The following is an 18,733-nucleotide window of genomic DNA, read 5'->3' on the forward strand; positions in this document are numbered from 1 at the left end:
TAAATCATAGAGTGACTGGTTTACTGTTCAAGCAGTAGGACTTTATGATTGCAGTCTTCCGTGGTTTCTTCTTCAACGAAGTGGAATTTGCTCATTTTATTTGTTTTCCACAGCGATGGCTTCCCTGGTGGTCAGGCTGTGAGTGACCAATTTGCTCTCAGCTGGGACTCAGTGCTGGTCAGCTCAGACAACGTTATTGTGGCTCGTCTCGATGGGCGGGGTAGCGGCTTCCAGGGCCAGAGGGTCTTGCATGAAGTGCACCAGAGACTGGGCACTGTGGATGTTCAGGACCAACTCGCAGCAGTGGAGTATGTTTTCCATTTTGGTGTATGTGCGCATCGAGCTATAATATGACGAAATAATTAGTGTCACCGGATAAATTGGATAGCATTTTCATATTTGTTTAAGCGCTACACACATTCAGAATGCGATCAAGGCAAAGTTGGAGAGGGTAATGCAGAAGAACTTGACTGATCCACACAGAGTCTAGATGCGTTACACCTGTGTTGTTTGACGAGTGTGAATATTCTGTCCTGTTTAAACAACATACACACATGATTGCAAAAGAGAGAAGGTGGGACTACTTTTCTCCTCTATGAGTACCCGGTACATGAATAGACAGCCAATTGGCCTTAATCAATGCAATATGTCCTACTGCTGTTTATTAATTATAATTGACACAGTATAATACAAATAAATAGACCCATTGAAAAGAAGCCACAGTCAGCAAATTTACAGCGCATTGATGCAAAAGGTGGATGCAAATGTGCTGTCGTGCAGCACTGTCATTGCAGGCTGGCAATATGCAGAGGAGGGTGGCCCGGTGGTCTAGTGGTTAGCGCGTTGACCTCACAGTGCAGAGATCTTGGGTTCAATCCCCGCTCTGGTCTCCCTGTGTGGAGTTTGCATGTTCTCCCCCGGGCCTGCCTGGGTTTTCTCCGGGTACTCCGGTTTCCTCCCACATTCCAAAAACATGCATGGCAGGCTGATGGAACACTCTAAATTGTCCCTAGGTGTGAGTGTGAGTGTGACCGTGGATGGTTGTTCATCTCTGTGTGCCCTGCGATTGGCCAGCAACTGGTTCAGGGTGTGCCTGAACCACTGCCCGAAGGCGGCTGGAATAGGCTCCAGCACCTCCTGCGACCCTTGTGAGGATAAAGCGGATCAGAAAATGAATGAATATGCAGAGAGAGAAAAGTAACTGTGCTGAAGCATAGAAAGATAGTACCAGCCCACACTGAGTGGAGTCCTAGAAGCTCGGTTGTGAATGTGGGTGGTGTCCAACTTTTAATACATTTTTTTAAAGTAAAATACACACTTTCCAAATTTTAACATCTTAAAAGATCTTTAAATAAAATAAATCAGCGTGTTCTAACAGCTCTTCTAGTGTGCGGTGTACTGAGGGGTGACAAGTAACTAAGTAAAAATACTTCACCTCGGTTTGTGAAGCTGAGCCCCAATTGGTTGTTCGCTGAGCCCTGAGCACCCATGATGTAATTTTCAGTTGACAGCAAGTGGCAAAATGGCGGCCCTTTCAGATGGATAAAAACGGGTGGATTTTGCTGCTCAAGTCATATTACACAAACGCAATATTAATCTGAATCTCGCCTTTAGACTAGAAAGGCTGCATCAAATGTATTATAAATGAAATGTCGGCGTTGACTTTCCTTTTGTTTAGAAATGTTGTGCATTTTCTACTTGACTGGAAGATCATTCCATGCCAACTCACCCAGTTGGTTTAACCAAGCAGATTTTGATTTTAATGAACCTTTGATGTACTTGATGATGGTGATGGTACAACAGTAAATCTAAAATTTTAGGTCAGTCAGAACAGGGGTTTGGGAGCTCCAGCCCATTGAATTAAGACTTTTTCAGCAAAAAAGGGTGTGGCTGCTATCCTTTGAACCTTCATAAACTAGCGGATCAAGTTTCACAAAACAGGTATTATTGGGACGGGAATTCAACGATTCCAAATCTGTTTTGAAGATTGGTGCATATTTTAGTTTCGTTTTTTACCTATGCATAATTTGATCTTGAAATTGACTTTGTGGGTCATGCGACTTTAGGAAAATTGTTCAGCAAGTCTCATGTGTTCTCTAAAATATACAAGTTTCTGAGATATACTTTTTTGTTTTGTTTAACAGCAATAAGGAGTCAAAGTATACCCTCATGAGCTATCAATGAATGTCTAAGAGTACTGTATGTATACTGGAACTCTGTCTTGCTGTTTGGGAAAAAGCAAATCCTCCCTTTCATGTCAGCGCTTCGATGCAAAAGGAGCATCTAAAATGGAAATGCCCAAATTTCATTTCTGACAGGGGCCCTCATTGTCTGGAAGCTTGCATTAGCATACACAGCATGTGTCTTTGATGTAATGCGGTGTCTTGTTTGCTATGCTAACATATTGTAGCATCGAGTGTGGATTATCGAGGCCTTAGTCAGTGAATTTACGTTGATTCACAACCAAAACACAGTAGTTTTTTTATGCCCGTGGTTGACAACAGGAAGAGCACATGCGCTAGCTCACCGTCACTCGTGACCACACACAAAGTGTTGCCTTCATGAACTTGGACATAGCAGCACTCAATGTAACAGACATACCTACCTGTATTTGCAAAAAGCTCAACAGCAACTCAGAACAGTCAAAAAAAAAAGTTTGTTAAAATATACTAATTTATAGTGCTAAAAATGTCTACCTCCTAATATTTTAGGGTGTTTGTTTTGGGGTTTTTTCCGCTTTAGGTGCATCCAAAATTTTCATTGTGTAGATCAGTTGAATACTTATAAATTAGGCGTACCAGTGATGGAAAACAAAGCGTTTTGGATGAAGTTTAAATAAAAACAAAAATTACAGCTGCAGCTGTCACAAAGCGTTCGGCAGAACATTTAACATAAAATAACAAGAATAATTGATTCTCTGTGTCTCCAGAGTGTAAATAAGAATCTCACAAAATAGGAACTAAATCAACAATAGCTGCTGGGTCATGGTTTTTGTCTGCTGATTTTAAGCTGTTCTCTATGTGTTCCAAATGGCTGCCTGTTTATCTTGTTTTCTTCCAGTTACATGATGAACTTTCCATACATCGATAAGACTCGGATAGCAATTTTTGGAAAGGTGAGACCATATTCTCGCATGCAGAAAAAATATTTTGCCAATTGCATTTTCCCTAGCATTTCTCACAAACAATTGGTGGTGGGAGGGAGGGGGAAATGAATGCTACAAACCTTGACAATAAATTAGATTTTTTTTTTTTTTCATCTTGCAACAGTTTTTCTCCACGTGTTGTATAATGATTGGGTTTTTTCGTTTTTGTTTTTTTCCAGGGGTATGGAGCCTATATTGCATTAATGCTGCTCAAGTCTACAGATAGTGTCTTCAAATGTGCTTGCGCGATGTCACCTGTGACAGATTTGAAGTTGTATGGTGAGCTCGAAACCGTACAAAAACATACATTTCAATGTGTCACATGGAAGCAATTTCGTCAATGCATTTGGAAGAAACATTCCAGTATTCAAATGCAGTTAATATTGTGTAATTTGTCATTTGTATAGCATCAGCCTTCTCGGAGCGATATCTTGGCATGCCTTTGCGAGATGACAGCAGATATCAGGTAGGTTCTCATTTGTGTGTCAGTTCTCTTTGAAAGCTGCTCGCAGCAAGGTTCCCTGTGCACACAATACACACACTTACACTTGTCACCATAAGAGAGCTTTGATTGCCAATTAGCAGTTTGAGGAATGTATTCAGTGGTGTATTTGTCTTTAAAAGTTTAAAGGCTGTCTCGGGCCGCTTGTGTCGAGGTTGAATGTTTCGCAATCAGAGGTTTTTTTTTCCCTCAACAATGAAAGGTAGAACGCAGGAGGGGAAAAAAAGAAATATTCACGAGTGTGTTTAATTTTGTGACATTGTATTGCAACCCCTTCATGATATTTCATCCTAATCACTGTGTGCGTGTGTGTGTGTGTGTGTGTGTGTGTGTGTGTGTGTGTGTGTGTGTGTGTGTGTGTGTGAACGAAAATACGTTTCCATTAACCTTTTCACTTGATCACAACTGACATACATTTTCTCTAACATGTCTGGCGGCATATCTATTAGCTTCCAATTACTGCAGTCTTTGTTTCTTGTTGTGTAGCATCACTCTTATATCTAATTACCCAAGTGTGGTATGTAAAACTTTATGATTTTAGTTTGGCTTCTTTCTTTTTTTTTTCCTTATTACTTTCCAGTTATCCAGTGTGCTGCAGAACGTTCATGCGCTAAGAGACCAGACACTGATGCTTGTACACGGCACAGCAGATGGTAAGTGAAAATAAATTGTCCGAAAATGAATACACTGGATGTGTTTTTGCATCACCGCTGAGCACAAAGAAGCAAATATTCCTGAAAGCTAATGAGGCAAATGTTTTTAAATCAAAAAAAGGAAAAGAGGAAGCGTGTTGCCTAAATTGATGCACAAATTTTCAGAGGAATGCGTTCTCTGATGTGCAATGAATGCCAAATTTGTTTATGCATTTCAATTCTACCACTATAATTTGCGTAGGAAACTGGCTTACACAGTTTCCCTTTTGTTTTTTTGCAGCTAACATCCACTTCCAACATACTGCCGAGCTGGTCAAGAACCTCGTAAAAGTTGGAGCAAACTACTCGATGCAGGTGACTGTCTGGAAAGTACTCCTTGTCCATTAGAAATGTGTTCAGAAAATAAAAAGCAGTCATTCACAATAATACATTCAGACACTTTGCCAATTGTTGCAGATGTGCTGCACACAAAGTCCTCAGTTGGACCGGACATGCTTGGCCTACTAATGTTACATGCAAATAAAGGATAATATCACAAGATAATACAATCTACATGACAGTATTTGCAACGATTGTTGTTGTCAACACAGCAAACAGAGTACCTGGTGCAAATATTACATTTAAAAAGACATGAAATAAAAACAAATCATGACATCACACCTGTTCTATGAATTAAATCATGTACTGCATATGATGTCAAGCAAGGGCAGCATCCATCTTTGAACTCATCATAATGTTGGCATAAATACAAAGAAACAAATACAAGTCAAAAACATTTTGTGTCTGTACTGGTATCGCTGATGTTGGAGGTGATGTTTCAACATGAAAGATCCTTTTTGAATAGGCCTGCTAATCGTTGCTTGTCTGATACCCGCATATGTGAAGGATTTATTGAGAGTTGGCCTTGCCGTGTTGACCTATGTTATTCTCACAGTGGCACAATTTTGAGTAATTAGTGTTAACATGCAAACTGTTGTCATGCTAATGCGGATAAAGATTGTTCATTTTTGCTGCGAGGTTGTGTATTATTTCCAATGATATTTGATCCAGCGCTAACATGTTAACAGTCGTTTTGCTAGCGTATAGCAAGGAAGAAACCGTGTGCCCAGCAAAAGAAATGGTGAGGGCAACAGCCCATTTAATATGACATGAAAAATAAGTGTTTGTGTCAGCGGGAGGAATTGTTTCAAACGTTTGGAAATTATGGGTTCAATTCGTTGTTGCATGTTGTTTGAAGATCCACTTTACTGTTTCCCCCTGTGAGTGGGGTTTATTTATCTACCATGTGGCTCTGGTTTATGCTCCTTAGGGCTAGCTATAAGCTGTGCAGTGCTAAGCAGATGGCCAGGTGACAAATGTGTTTGTTGACTACCTCTCATAGCAGCTTTCCTAACAGCGGGATGTACATGGTGTTTATTGGGTACCTTAATCGGCACGCCCAACATGCTTCATCTTGTAAGACTCGTGTGCATTCTTCCCACCAGCTGTACCCAGACGAAGGCCATTTCCTGTCCCATCAAAGCAACCAGCACCTGTACGCCACTCTTACGAGCTTCTACAGGGAATGCCTGAAGGAGGAGTTACTCCCACTGACGGATGATGAAGATGAGGAGGAGGAGTAGGCAGGAGGTCTTTGTGCAGTCGGACCACATTTTAGATGGACACGGACAGTAGAGTTTTAGAGCTGCTCATGCGCTTAAGTCTGTGCGATTGCACATTTGTGAAATAGAAAGACAACTTCTGGCCACCAATGATGACAGGGACACTTTTTACAGCGTGGACTTGAGATAGGAAAGGGCCTCTAAAATTTCAATTCCACTGCAATTATTGTCAAAGCACACTGAACACCCTTCCTCGTCTTTTGCGAGATCCCTTGTGGTCATTCACCATTGTTACAGTTGCATGGATCTGTTTCGTTCCCTTTACCCTTCTCTCTTCTGTGGTGTCGATTGAGAGAACACCACTTACCTCTTTTTTTATTTTCTTGGATCACAACATTGACTAGAGTCTCTGGTGAAAAGTTGAAATATTTTTTGGGGGGGGGGTGATCACAAACTGAAATGCGGCTGCACCTGTTCCAATCGATGTGCAAGAAACTATTGAGCAAGGCATGCCTAAAACACTGCGATTGGCTGGCAACCGGTTCAGGGTGTCCACCGCCTCCTGCCCGAAGACAGCTGGGATAGGCTCCAGCACCCCCCGCGACCCTTGTGAGGATAAGCGGATTGGAAAATGGATAGATGGATGCCTATAACGTGGGTGAGCAGTGCTAACACAATCCACAGAATGATTCAAACTCCAACGTCCTTCATAACGTCGTTGAATGGGTTCACAAAGTGTTTTAATGAAATCAGAAAAATAGCCAATCTGTTTTACTGTGATACAACTGAGCAATGAATGAAAATGAAAAGAGGCTATGTATTGATGCACAAAGAAATGCTCCCCAGCCACTCAGATCCTGAATAAGTGCAATTCCTACTGTAACCCACCTCCCCACCACCACCACTGCCCCTGACATAAAAACACTTTCTCTATGTCACATTTATTGTACAGGGGTTTTTGTGTAGACATGTACAATGCCTTATGAGGTTCAGCATACTGTAATATATCTTGCGGGCAGTGATCGTTTTGCATTAGCAGTGTCATTTAAACCGATGTTAACTCAGGTGTTTGAGAAAATAGACAAAGTTTAGGATCTGAAAGCTAAAACTCTCAGTCTGCCATACGGTCTCCATTAAGTTTCTACATGAAGGTAGTAAATACCAGGCCATGCAGTAATAATTCATTTCAGAATATGATCTGTTATTGAATACGAATGCAGGCAGTCACATCTCAAAAGTGGTGCATATTCTTTTTTCAAGATATTCTCCAAAGACCTAATATTTGAAAATGTATCAAAATAGAAGTTATAAATGGATTTTTTTTTTTTTCAGTATCAACAAGGTGTTTGCATGTCTCCTGAAAATGTGTCAGGGTTTGGCACATTTTGTACAGTACAATACAGCAAAGTGTGTACATAAATATATTTTTGAGATGTCTCGTAGAAAGTTGAGTCCAAAGGGAATTCATTGAGTTGACTTGGATGTATCGTATGGTTCTGTTTCCCTTAGGTTTTATCTCCACGATAATTTACTTAGAATGGATTTTGTATTGCCTGATCTTTTTTTTTCCCCTTCTTTTTAAAAAGGGAAAGGACGGGGTCGTGGTCTTGGGGTTGTTGTGATTGTCCTCTAGCAATGGGTATAAATAGAAAAATAATAAAAAAGAAAATGAATAAACAAAAGTGTCTTGAGTCAGCATTGTACAAACATAATTAACGAAATTTACTTGAACGACACGAATGTGATGAAGGATTCTGTCATTTTACAAGCTATGGTGTAACTTCTCTTGATCTGGACATTTACTACAGCTGGGGACTACCGATAAATGGAATTTAACTATTAAGTCCTATTTTGCGGTGTGTGTAGTTCTGCAACTAGTTTTCATGACTTGCCAACCGCCTGCCAACTCCACATCCAATCGCAAGTGTACGGCGTCACACTGGGGGAAAGGTTTTACGATGCGATGCGACTAACACAGATGCTTGCGGCCAATGGAAAATGTCAGGCTGGACAGTAGAAAGACCTGATTGATATGTGGTGTGCACCGTCATGTTTGAATGATTCGTGCCAACTGGAGCTCAAACAGAAAAGTGAAAGTCCACACACTGTTGAAGACGGCATGACTTCTTAGAATTGCTCCCAAGTTGTTGGAAGTTCAATAAAAGTGGTGCTTTCAAACATTTCCCGACAAGAATGCCAGGGGTCGCTTTTTTTTTTTTTTTTTTTTCACCGAATCGGCAGCAGGTGTGAGGGTCAATTGCCAGCTTTAATTTGGATGTGATTGTTGAGTTCCGTCTCATTCAGTCGCGGCTCTTTGTATGGCTGGCTTGGAAATTAGAATAACTTCAGTAGCTGTATTTCCATTGCCCTCGGAAATGCACAAAATGCAAATTGCACGATAGCAATCTGGTAACAGAAACACTGAAAAGGGCGAGGTGGTTTTTTGAAACGTGTTGATATGGAAGAATCTCGCAAAAGTCATGTTCAAAGAGTGCGACCCAGTATTCCAACCCCTCCGGCAGGAACACACTGTCCAGCTACGCCTCCAGCAGTCACAGCGATGAGCGCATGGCTCAACGGAGGACCGGCGGGGAACAGAGGGAACGGGCGTTTCCCGGGCGACCGCACCGAGCTCTATGGGGACCACCTAAACCAGGGGTCGGCAACCCAAAATGTTGAAAGAGCCATATAGGACAAAAAATATATATATATATATATATATATATATATCTGGAGCCGCAAAAAAATGAAAGCCTTCTATAAAACTTATCGGAAACACATGATGTATGTATGTAGGAGACTGGACTGTCAGAATTGTTTCTGTTATTCATTCCTTTGTTGTGTGCTCACAAACGCCCCCATAGAATTTATTGCGTGATTTCCTCGCTTGATTTTCTGTTTTGTTGCATTATTTTCGCTTTTCTTAGTGTCGTTGAAGTGACCATTAATTTCCGGAGGCTGTCTTTGAACGCCTCTCGAGTCGAACCAGAGGAGAGGAGGCACCGAGTCCGCCGCAAACGTGTCTGTATTTGTCGAGACTGTTAAAAGAATAAATAAAGTGTAAAAAACCAACACCACAGCTCTCCTTTTTTCGGAGCTGCAACATGTATCTATATCTTTAAGAGCTATATTAGCCTACTATCAAAATGACTAAGTTTGCTACACTTAAACGATGAGCCTTCATGATTAAATGTTTTAGTTTTTTTTCCGTGCAGGGCATTCTGTAGAGCAGGGGTGCCCAACCTTTTTTGACCGAAGATCTACTTTTCATTCAACCAACCCACCGTGATCGACCTGCGCATACACAACACACCTACAGGCGCATGACGTCTGATGCGGAGGCATGGGACGCACTTTTGCAGCGTTTTTGACGATTGTAGCTCACGTGTACCGTTTTAAAAATGCTTTTCACGGCCCTCCAGATTCTCTTTGCCAGTACCCTCGGTGAATTGTACATGAAACGCCGTTTAAAAAAAAAAAAAATTGTTTTGTTTTTTTTCCTTTGTGTTTTCGCAACAGCCACCTGCCTTGCATGACGCAAATCTTCGTTGACAGAAACGTTGAAATGTAATATTTATTCTACACATTTTTAAATCATTGCGAAACGTTAAGAATCTTTGTCTCATGTTTTTACTCCTACAGAAATCATATTTAAAACAAAAAAATAAATTTACCTCCTACATCTTTTTCCATTTTCAAACATTTTTTATAAAGCTCCAGGGAGCCACTAGAAGGGGCTTAAGAGCCTCATGCGGCTCTGAAGCCGAGTGTTGCCGACCCCCGACCTAATCAAGAATCAAGACAAGGGCACGGAAAGTCCTACTGGATCCACCGCACCCTGCCCACCACCTTTTCCAGCTACTCCCCTCAGGCAGACGCTACCGATCCATGCGCACCAAATCCAGCAGACACTTAAACAGCTTCTTCCCTCGAGCCATTAACTCCCTAAACAGTAACCCAAATCTACCTGTAAAAGTGGCTCTTTGCAATTTTGCACAACCCTGTGGAACAGCATTGCCGCTATAGTCATTGTAGCTCCAGCTCTGTACTTACTTGAACCACTGTCACTGACGTATACTCCACCGCACCAGACACTTTAAAGCGCTCAAGGACATCTGCACAATTGCACACTTGTTGTACTACAAATACTGCTACTGGTCACTTTAAAATGGTTCAATGATTTTCTGCACCAACTGTAAAACTGTTATAGTATTTTATTCTACCACTGATCACTTTAGCTCTGCTTGTTGCTTTGCACATTGTCTGACAGTTGTTACTGGGTGGTACCGCCGCACTACGGTTCACTTACATCACGGAATGTCCTTCCATACTTATTTTCCCATACTTATTTGTCATGTCCTTTTTATGATGATACTAATGCAGCGTGTTATACTGGAGACAAATTCCTTGTGTGTTCTACATACTTGGCCAATAAAGATGATTCTGATTATGATTATGATCAATTTTTAATATGGTTTTCAACATTGGAGGTGTCAACAGTCGTTGGTCACGTTTTTGAAATACTGTCAGAAATGTTGATGATTCATTCAATAGAAAACATTTTTCATCCTGTCATATCAAGCTTTTATTCTAGATACATTTCATGTGTCTTGTAAGATGACTTGATTCTTGTCGAATTACCATTTCATTCTAGTCATATGTTCTAGGAACTTCCTTCTCGTTATGAGTGTCATTTCTTTTCAGTGGGTCCTTTACGCAAACACAATATCATGACAAACAACCAGGTTAATGCGACAAAACATAGGGAACGAAATGGTCATGCGTCAAGCAAAAAATAGGGTTGGGTTCTATTTGGCAGGATGTTTCACAAATCCTTGCTTCGGGAGATAGCAGCACTTCAGGACTGAGTGCAAAAGTGTTGGCTCATGCAAGCAGGTGCTAATTTCTTGGAGCTGGACAAAACTTTGCCGGCAGGTCGATCTCCATCTTAGTCATCATCTTTCCATTTCTTCTGGTCCACAACCCGTTTCTCGTCCTCAAAGCAGTTTTTGAAGAAGGTGACCACCGAGTTGAGCATATAGCGCTGGCTCTTGACAGATGCAAGATTGTGTCCCTCATCTGGAAAAATCTAGTTAACGACAATTTGAGAACACGTTTTACACCATCATCATTTGCGAAATCCACAAACATTACCTTTGTAAGACGGACTCCCTATGGATACAAAATATGGAAAAGGGCAACCGACGTGTCAAGTCTCAGCGGGTCGAACTTCATCGGTGCACTCTCTCAATCATCTGGGAGAAATAAATGCTAATTTTTCTATTTCATCATTATTATTATTATTATTCAATAGATTCAGGTTTGGCAGGTATGCAACTGAAAGGAATTCCCTTCACAGGTTGAATTTTTCACATCCGCCTTCTCCATTAACCTTTGCAGAAGAAGTTTGAAGGAGTCATCAGGATCAGCCAGCGTGACAAAGGGGAATGAGAAGCAGCCCTTCGACACTTGTGCAATCATGTTCACTCATCTTGGATGATTTTATTTTATTTTTTGAAATCCAAGCAAGAGTGCACGAGTCATTTGTATTTCTGCAACGCTAGCGTTTCACTCTGCCAGGATCATGAATCAGCACTGGGACACTTAATTGGTGTGTCGGTTCATTGGCGAGTGCAAGCTTCAATGTCATATGTCAAACACCCCGAAAAAATATTGAATATTTCTTCCACAATCATCAAACACGGTGAAAATTAAGCACACTGTCTAGTTGATCAGTTTTGGTTGTTGCTTGAAGTTGAACTTAGTTCAGTCGCAAAAAGGTGAACAACAGCAATTATCTTGCCCAAAGTTTGTTATACCAAGTGCCCTGTGGCACCTTTTGGACAATTACATTCTGATAAAGATTCATATCTTAGTGTGTTTAAAGTCCTATACTCCAGCTGTCCCCAACCTTTTTTGCCCCACAGACTGGTATAATGTCAGACAATATTTTCAGGGACCGGCATTTAAGGTGTGACGAATAAATACAACAAAATAATATGATTTGACTTGCATGAAAACTGTGGTATTTTCTAGACATAATAACAAACAGGAATCATGACACGAGGAACGTCCTATCTGGCCGCAACACTCTTTGGTCGCTATGGTAATGTTTAAAGTTTGCCTTCAAAATAGGATACACCGCAAATACAAAGTGCATGAAAAATACGACTCACGATCGTCGCATATTATGCAGAGTTGTCTTGGTGCATGGAATCTCCCGTTGAGATCAATCCATATTTTAAGTACTGTCCATTAAAACCCCTTAGGCTGAGGGCAACTTTGCCGAAAACGCCTGAAAAAAGGTGCACCCAAAGTAAATTTGTAGCTGTTCTTGAACCATTTGGAGTATAAGCATAGTTTTGGTCTCTTTTTGAAATATTCAAAATGTTATCATTTTGAATATTTCTCCCAAACAGAATGTGTTTAAGTGCTCCTGTCACTGAACTATGAATGTTTGAAAACAGAAAAAAAGGCGAATCTTATGTTCGTCTAATTTCTTTTCACAAAATCTGCCTTGCAAATGAATTTAGAATGTTGATTAGGACTTGAAAACACTACAGGATCAAAGCTTGAGGTCTCCCCAAGTTCCAGTTCAAATTTGACAATTGTAAAATGTTGGGCACCATTCGAATCTCCAGAAACTCAGCTTTTAAAAGATATAAACATGTTCACACATGTACTCAGCTGACGACGTGCATCAGCGATTTGTTTTGACAGATGATGGAGGGCCCCTCGGTGGGCCGTCTAACTTTTTCTTGAAAGTCGTAGGCTCCTCCTCTGTTTCCTGGCTGGGCCTTTTTCCCCTTCCCAAAGACGTTTGTTTTTTACTACCGTATTTTCCACACTAAAAGACGCACTGGATTATGAAGCGCACCTTCAATGAATGGCCTATTTTGTAATTTTTGTCATACATTGGGCATTATAAGACGCAATCTACAATGCATCCACTAGATGGAGCTACGCTCAAGGAAATGCCAACAGAACAATCAGATGTCACTAAAACTTATTTAATAAAGCAGCGACACAGTTCACTTAACCAAAGGCAAGTTATAACATTGACTCATTAACGTTTAACTCTCTTGCCGCTGCTCTATTTCTATGTTCAACTGCGTAACCGATCACCTTAAGTTTGAACTGTCAGCATGTCTCGAGCAAGGAGCCATTTTGGGGTCGAATTATTACCGACATGACCATACACAAGGTGCATCGGATTTTAAGGCGCTCCTGGTTTTCATTTTAGCGGTAACCTATCACATGACCGAGAAGCGTGATTTGGCCTGCATCGAGAGTGACACACTGTAGACGGATATAACAGAGAATCCGGTAATTTTTCAAAATAAAACATCTTTCAGATTGTGAAATAAATAAAACGCAATAATGTAAGTTATTTGTTCTTTCTGTGTAGCCGCGTACCAAATGACCCACGGACCGGGGGTTGGGGACCACTGCTATACTATGCAGGAACAACATCTTGTTTAAAAATGTTTTGAACAAAAAGCTTTAAAAATGTTTTGGAATTATTGTGGCTGATTTTCTAATGTTTCGTTTCACCCCAAGATGCTGCTTTGTACAACTGACATGGACCATGGGGTCAATTGGAACTTTTCATTCCTTGTAATTGACATTATGTTATGCTATTGCTATTTGTTGTGTACAGGCATTTTTCAAGCCATTCATTAATACTCTTGAAGCTAGTTTGCATAGCACCTTGAACACCCTAAAAGGGCAAAGTTAGAGACACAAATATCAAAAATGTTACAATTGTCCCCGATCTTGCCTACCTCATACGAGGCTCGCAGATGTTGGACTTGACAGTCAAAAAGTCTTACATTCAGTATAAAGGTGTCATACCAAATATTAATAGAAATACAAGATCAACAAATTTCATTGTTAATAGAGAGAAGTTAAGTCACCTGAAGAGTGTAGTTAATATTAAATGAAGACAGAAGTTTGATCAATTCGGCAGAATGCTGGAAATGAACAGAAGCTGTAAAACAAAAAAAAGAAAAATTTATTTAACAAATACACAAGTAATCATAATTTCACGCCTGATAACAGTTACAATAGTGAGATAAGAACAAAAGAGCATCAAAACAAAACGAAAAACGGTGATGGTCATTTACATTAGTGCAGTTACATATAGTACGTATGCCATTCCAAGCATTGTAGGGAGCTGACTGCTGTCGCACTTTAGCCTAGCATTTGGCAGCTCAACTTCAATATGCAAAAACAAAAAAAAAAAAAAAAAAAATCACCCAGTCTTGAGAAATGGATTTTCAGACCACAGGTGCGCAATGCCACATAAAATAAAAGGCCCAGTGTGTTCATATGGCATTTGAGGGATGTGAAATGCACGAGTGAGTGGAAGGATGTAGACATTAATAAAGGATATCTTATCTTATCTTATCTTATTGCATGTAGAACGCCTGCTTGCATGCCGGCAACTCTTCTAAACCTAAGCCACGTGTATAATTTAATCAATGCCCACTGTAGATTACTTATTTTACAAGCAGAGGTGCAGATTTACATTTGCACTGAGAATATTAACTGAGCCGTCAGAATGTCTTTTTGTCAAAGTGGTCCATGGTACAAAAAATGATTGGGAAACATTGCCCGAGAGAACTACACCACATCAGCTGATTGTGTGGCACTTTTCTATAAGGCTTGAGATCTTGTGTGACCCTAACTAACCCATCATGGCAAAACTGTTTCATAAAAGGTTTAATGTGACGCATGAAAATATGAATTACCTGTAGTTTTTTGTTGTTGTAACCCTTAAGCAAGTGATATTTGAATACAAATGGTGGAGCAATACACGTGGACAGACACTAAAACAATAGGATACTATATTTTGTCTCAAACCTTTTTGCTCCCTTATCTTTTATTTAAATGTTTGAATTTTAAATGTATTTATTTATTTATTTTTTAATTATAATTGTAAGAATTCTGGAGTCCAACTCCAGTTGGAGGAATGTGGAACCATAGTGAAAGTGAACCTGAAAATGAAACTGTAACATAAGGAATCATCACCGAAACATCACTTATGGTCTTGAACTGAACACGGATAGAGACACATCATCAAACAATTAGCTCGTAATCATGACACCTTTATGAAACAAATATGGTCAGCGCCATGACGCAATTATAAAATAGCCGATACCAGACTGACAAATCCAGTGTTTTTCAATCTTTTTTGAGCCAAGGCACATTTCTTTCACACCACTACCTGAAAATGTGAAAAAAGCTTATTTTAACAATTAAGTCTTTGTTATATTGTCACGATAAGGACAATATAACAAGGATAGTGTGTTTCCGGTAACATGAAATTTCAGCATAGGGTCGGTAGGTCGGACAAAGTTTTTTTTTTTTAATCTTTTTTTTTGTTTCCCCCATCAAAAATTTTAACTAAATAACCATAAAACATAAAACAAGAAGACATTGAAGGCCGCCGCTATGCGGCCGGCGCCACCTATTTAGTTTTCTCCCCGCTCCGGACTCGGGGGGGCCGGGGCGCGCCGCCGCCTCCGCTGTCCTCCTCTGCCCTCGGTTTTTACTCGGCCCGTGGTGTTCATCAAATAGTTCGCTAAATTTTTTCGATACATCAATGGATGCGAGCATGCGACTGTAACACAGAAAACGCGGTTTAAACTGTCGTCGGAGATCGCGGCCGCCGCCATGTTTCAATGTTGTTGACAGACGACAGGGCAAACGACGCACGCGCTCAACGTGAATATCGCGAGAGTTTGCACCGATGTAAACCCTCTCCACAAAAATGTAGAGAGTTGTTTGAAAAAAATGCCGACCGTAAAGTTTTTTTTCGACGTAGAAATTCTCGGTTGGTCGGGTTACCGGAAACACACTACTTTTTTTTTCTACGCCTAAGCATTTTTTTAAACATTTTTTAAAAATAATACAATATTATAACACATTGAATAGGAGTCAAACCAATATTTGGTGCATTCATTCATTTTCTGTGTGACAGCCGGTTCTTTTTCTCCCAGTAGTTTGCGCTCTCCCGCAATATTGTACCATTCCCTTTTCCCATCTTGAGTCTTTGTATAATTCCAACATAATTCAAATGGCTTTTCTGCTGAATGTGTCGGTCGAGGTTGACCAGCTTCCATTTAGTCCATATTTTTCCATCGGAAAATTTGCTTACAACTTTAGCTTTGCTCCATGTTTTGCAGAGCAAACCTTTCTCATTCGAAAAAGAAAATATCTCACCCAGTTTCACTGCTTGTTCTTCTATTTGCACATACTCCGGCAGCCATTCCAACTTAAAAGAACCGCAGTTCATTCTTATTTTGGTTTGGGGAGTCGACGTATCACGTTCACTGCCCAGTCGTTTCGCCATGGTAAAGGATTAGCATTTGCGTTACTTATCGCCGCCGCACTGTTATTGTTATGGAGCAGAGAACATGCGCAAGTACTATCAATGCCGTGATTGGCTGCATTGAGTCATTGCATCGTATCGTGTGATTGGCTGGACACCTGTCACTCACTGAATTACACAGCAAATTGATACAGAAAAAAAAGTTATCTATCTAATTCATTTGCAGTGCGTTCACTGCGCTGGATAGGTTTTCTTGTGCGTTGAGAGTATGCGACCAGTGCACAGTTGCGCAGTTTAGATGGAACATTGGTGACGCTGCATCTCCGCTAAAAGTAAATCCAAATGAAAGAGAGCTTTCGTTGTATTGGCTCGTGCCGAAAACTTCGCTTGTCTCGAAGCATAAGGCAATTAGCTAGCTTCTGCTGCTATTGGTATGGAAGAGTACTATATGATTACCTTGCCGGAAGACAGACCGCACAGGCATACATATCGGATAATTTCCCACGGCACACCTGACAATACTGTATCTCGCGCACCAGTGTGCCACGGCACAGGGTTTGACAAAGACTGGACTAATCAGAGAAAGTGGGTTGTCCCAGATTTCAGAATATAATCCTGCATTTTGCACATTGTTAACCAGTCTGTGCATGGATTTTTCTACTTGGTGGAATAAATCCTTTGCGATCAGCCCATCGCAGACAATAGAGTCTTTCTTTTTCCCTGTTAGATTTATTTCTTGACTCAAGACACGAGGGGACTTTTGTAATTGACGGACACCACAGGAACTTAGCCTTTTGCTTCAAGCTCCAGAATTTGAATTAAAGTTTTGGACACTGAGGACAGGTGGCCCACCTAATCTGACCCAGCCTGAGGGGGCCCTTCAGCCCACTCTTAGCGATGTTCCCGGCATTAATATGAGCAGTTTGCGTTACAGGTTTAGTCGTGGATCAAATTAACCCTTTCGTGCGCCCTGTAACATGATAACATGATAAGCTGTCCACTGTAGTAACCGCTGTCCCTGAAAGGGTCAACTGATATCACATGGCATCACTGTATTTACATACTGTATAAACAATTACCAAGCCAATTTTCCATCATATGCCCCCTTTCCATAATTAATGATTTCAAATTTGCATGAAACATTAATTTGTTTCAATATGGGACATTAAATCCGCCCTACTCACCGCCTGAAAACGTCAAGATGATTTTGAGATTTTTGATATGTAAGCCAATATACGTATGTATTTCTTTCCATCTTTGAACAAACACATTGATACAACACAGATGAGCCAAATGAAGAAGGCCTAACTCTCTGAAGCAGTTTGGGTTCAGCAAGTCCAAATGCAACGTAAAGCATGCACAATGCTTCCTGAGTCAGAGCTGCTTCTGCAGCTTTACTCACCATCTGCTGTGCCATGGATAAGAAGAAATTTCAATTGACCCGGTCCTGTGATGTTACCAAGTAGACTTGAAACCTGCCAGCGACAACACATAGTAAAACTTTTGAAACATGGCGATGAATGGAGAATTTCAGCTTTGAGATTCCACCAAAATGATTTTCCTTGTGTGTCTTGCAGCCATTTAAAATAGAGTACGGCAGTTGACCTAATGGTAAAAATGGGTTGAAATAAGAGGTTTCACATTAATCTTTGCGATATAAAATTTCTATTTTACCCCTCAAACGAACACATTGAAATGCAAAACCGAGAATGGGCAGGTATTTATGAGGCAAAATGCAGAGCTACAGAATGCTATGGAATCACTGAGTAAACGCTAGCTTGTTACGGCCGTCACTCATCAATACTGTTCCGAATATTTTTAAAAATCATCCGAGTGGCCACTGCGACTGAAAGCTTGTTTTCCCTCTGCTGCTTTGATACGGGACTCAGATGGCGGGGAGTGCGGCAGCCTCTCTGTGTGTCCCTCATAAGCAATCAGGGCCGTCTCGTGTGTGAGCCCATCAGTCGAATTGAAGCACATTAGCGTGGCACTACTATCAGTAGGATGCTTGAATACTGTCATGCAAATCACCAGCAAAAAAAAAAAAAAAAAAAAAAAAAAAAGCTCTTCAAAGAAAAAGAGTTATTCTGAGCCTTGGTGCAGTAAATGTAACCATAATTTGACTGCAGTGAAGGTCTGACAAAGCATCTCCAGAGAGGCAAGTCCGAATTTGGTCAACCCTATCAACTGATAACTTGTCGGTTTTTTGCCATCACGCTAGTATTCATTTTTTTCTCATTCGTATGTCTAACACCACAACTTACAGTCTTGTGTGACTTTCTTGGGTCATTTCCTGATAGGGGGCGCCCAATCGCAGATCAAATTAGACAGAGAGTATGTATTTGTATGCATTTGTATGCGTGTGTGTGTGTGTGTGTGTGTGTGTGTGTGTGTGTGTGTGTGTGTGTGTATACATAGATGGCAATGGCGAGCGATGAAAAAAGCGGAAAGGGCGTGGCCTTGACGGGGGCGTGGTTACTTACAAAAGTGGCACTA

General features: G+C 40.7%; 2 protein-coding genes across 2 annotated transcripts in view; one reads left to right on the forward strand and one right to left on the reverse strand.

The window, feature by feature from the left end:
- The window catches only part of dpp10 (dipeptidyl peptidase like 10), a 183,174-nt gene extending 175,087 nt beyond the window's left edge, over positions 1–8,087 (forward strand). The window contains 7 exon segments of the mRNA XM_019892048.1: positions 114–308; positions 3,061–3,115; positions 3,325–3,424; positions 3,553–3,611; positions 4,228–4,300; positions 4,581–4,654; positions 5,785–8,087. Of these exon segments, the coding sequence (XP_019747607.1) occupies positions 114–308; positions 3,061–3,115; positions 3,325–3,424; positions 3,553–3,611; positions 4,228–4,300; positions 4,581–4,654; positions 5,785–5,922 (694 nt within the window). The 3' untranslated portion in view covers positions 5,923–8,087.
- A 2,381-nt stretch (positions 8,088–10,468) lies between these two features.
- Positions 10,469–17,901, reverse strand: LOC109528941 (inactive dipeptidyl peptidase 10-like). Its single transcript, XM_019892001.1, has 3 exons — positions 17,640–17,901; positions 13,818–13,891; positions 10,469–10,990 (listed from the first exon to the last, which is right to left on the reverse strand). Exons 1-3 carry the CDS (start codon positions 17,728–17,730, stop codon positions 10,850–10,852), a joined length of 306 nt encoding a protein of 101 aa, XP_019747560.1. The 5' UTR covers positions 17,731–17,901; the 3' UTR covers positions 10,469–10,849.
- Between the last annotated feature and the right edge of the window lie 832 nt (positions 17,902–18,733).

The sequence above is a fragment of the Hippocampus comes genome, unplaced genomic scaffold, assembly GCF_001891065.2.
Source record: "Hippocampus comes isolate QL1 unplaced genomic scaffold, H_comes_QL1_v1.1 scaffold310, whole genome shotgun sequence".
Classification (NCBI taxonomy): Eukaryota; Metazoa; Chordata; class Actinopteri; order Syngnathiformes; family Syngnathidae; genus Hippocampus; species Hippocampus comes.

Coding starts and splice junctions, on each gene's coding strand:
- LOC109528941 (XM_019892001.1), bottom strand. CDS start 17,730: ATGTGTTGTCGCTGGCAGGTTTCAAGTCTACTTGGTAACATCACAGGA. Junction 13,892..17,639: donor TATCCATGGCACAGCAGATG/GTGAGTAAAGCT, acceptor TTTGTTTTACAG/CTTCTGTTCATTTCCAGCAT. Junction 10,991..13,817: donor ATATTAACTACACTCTTCAG/GTGACTTAACTT, acceptor GTCGTTAACTAG/ATTTTTCCAGATGAGGGACA.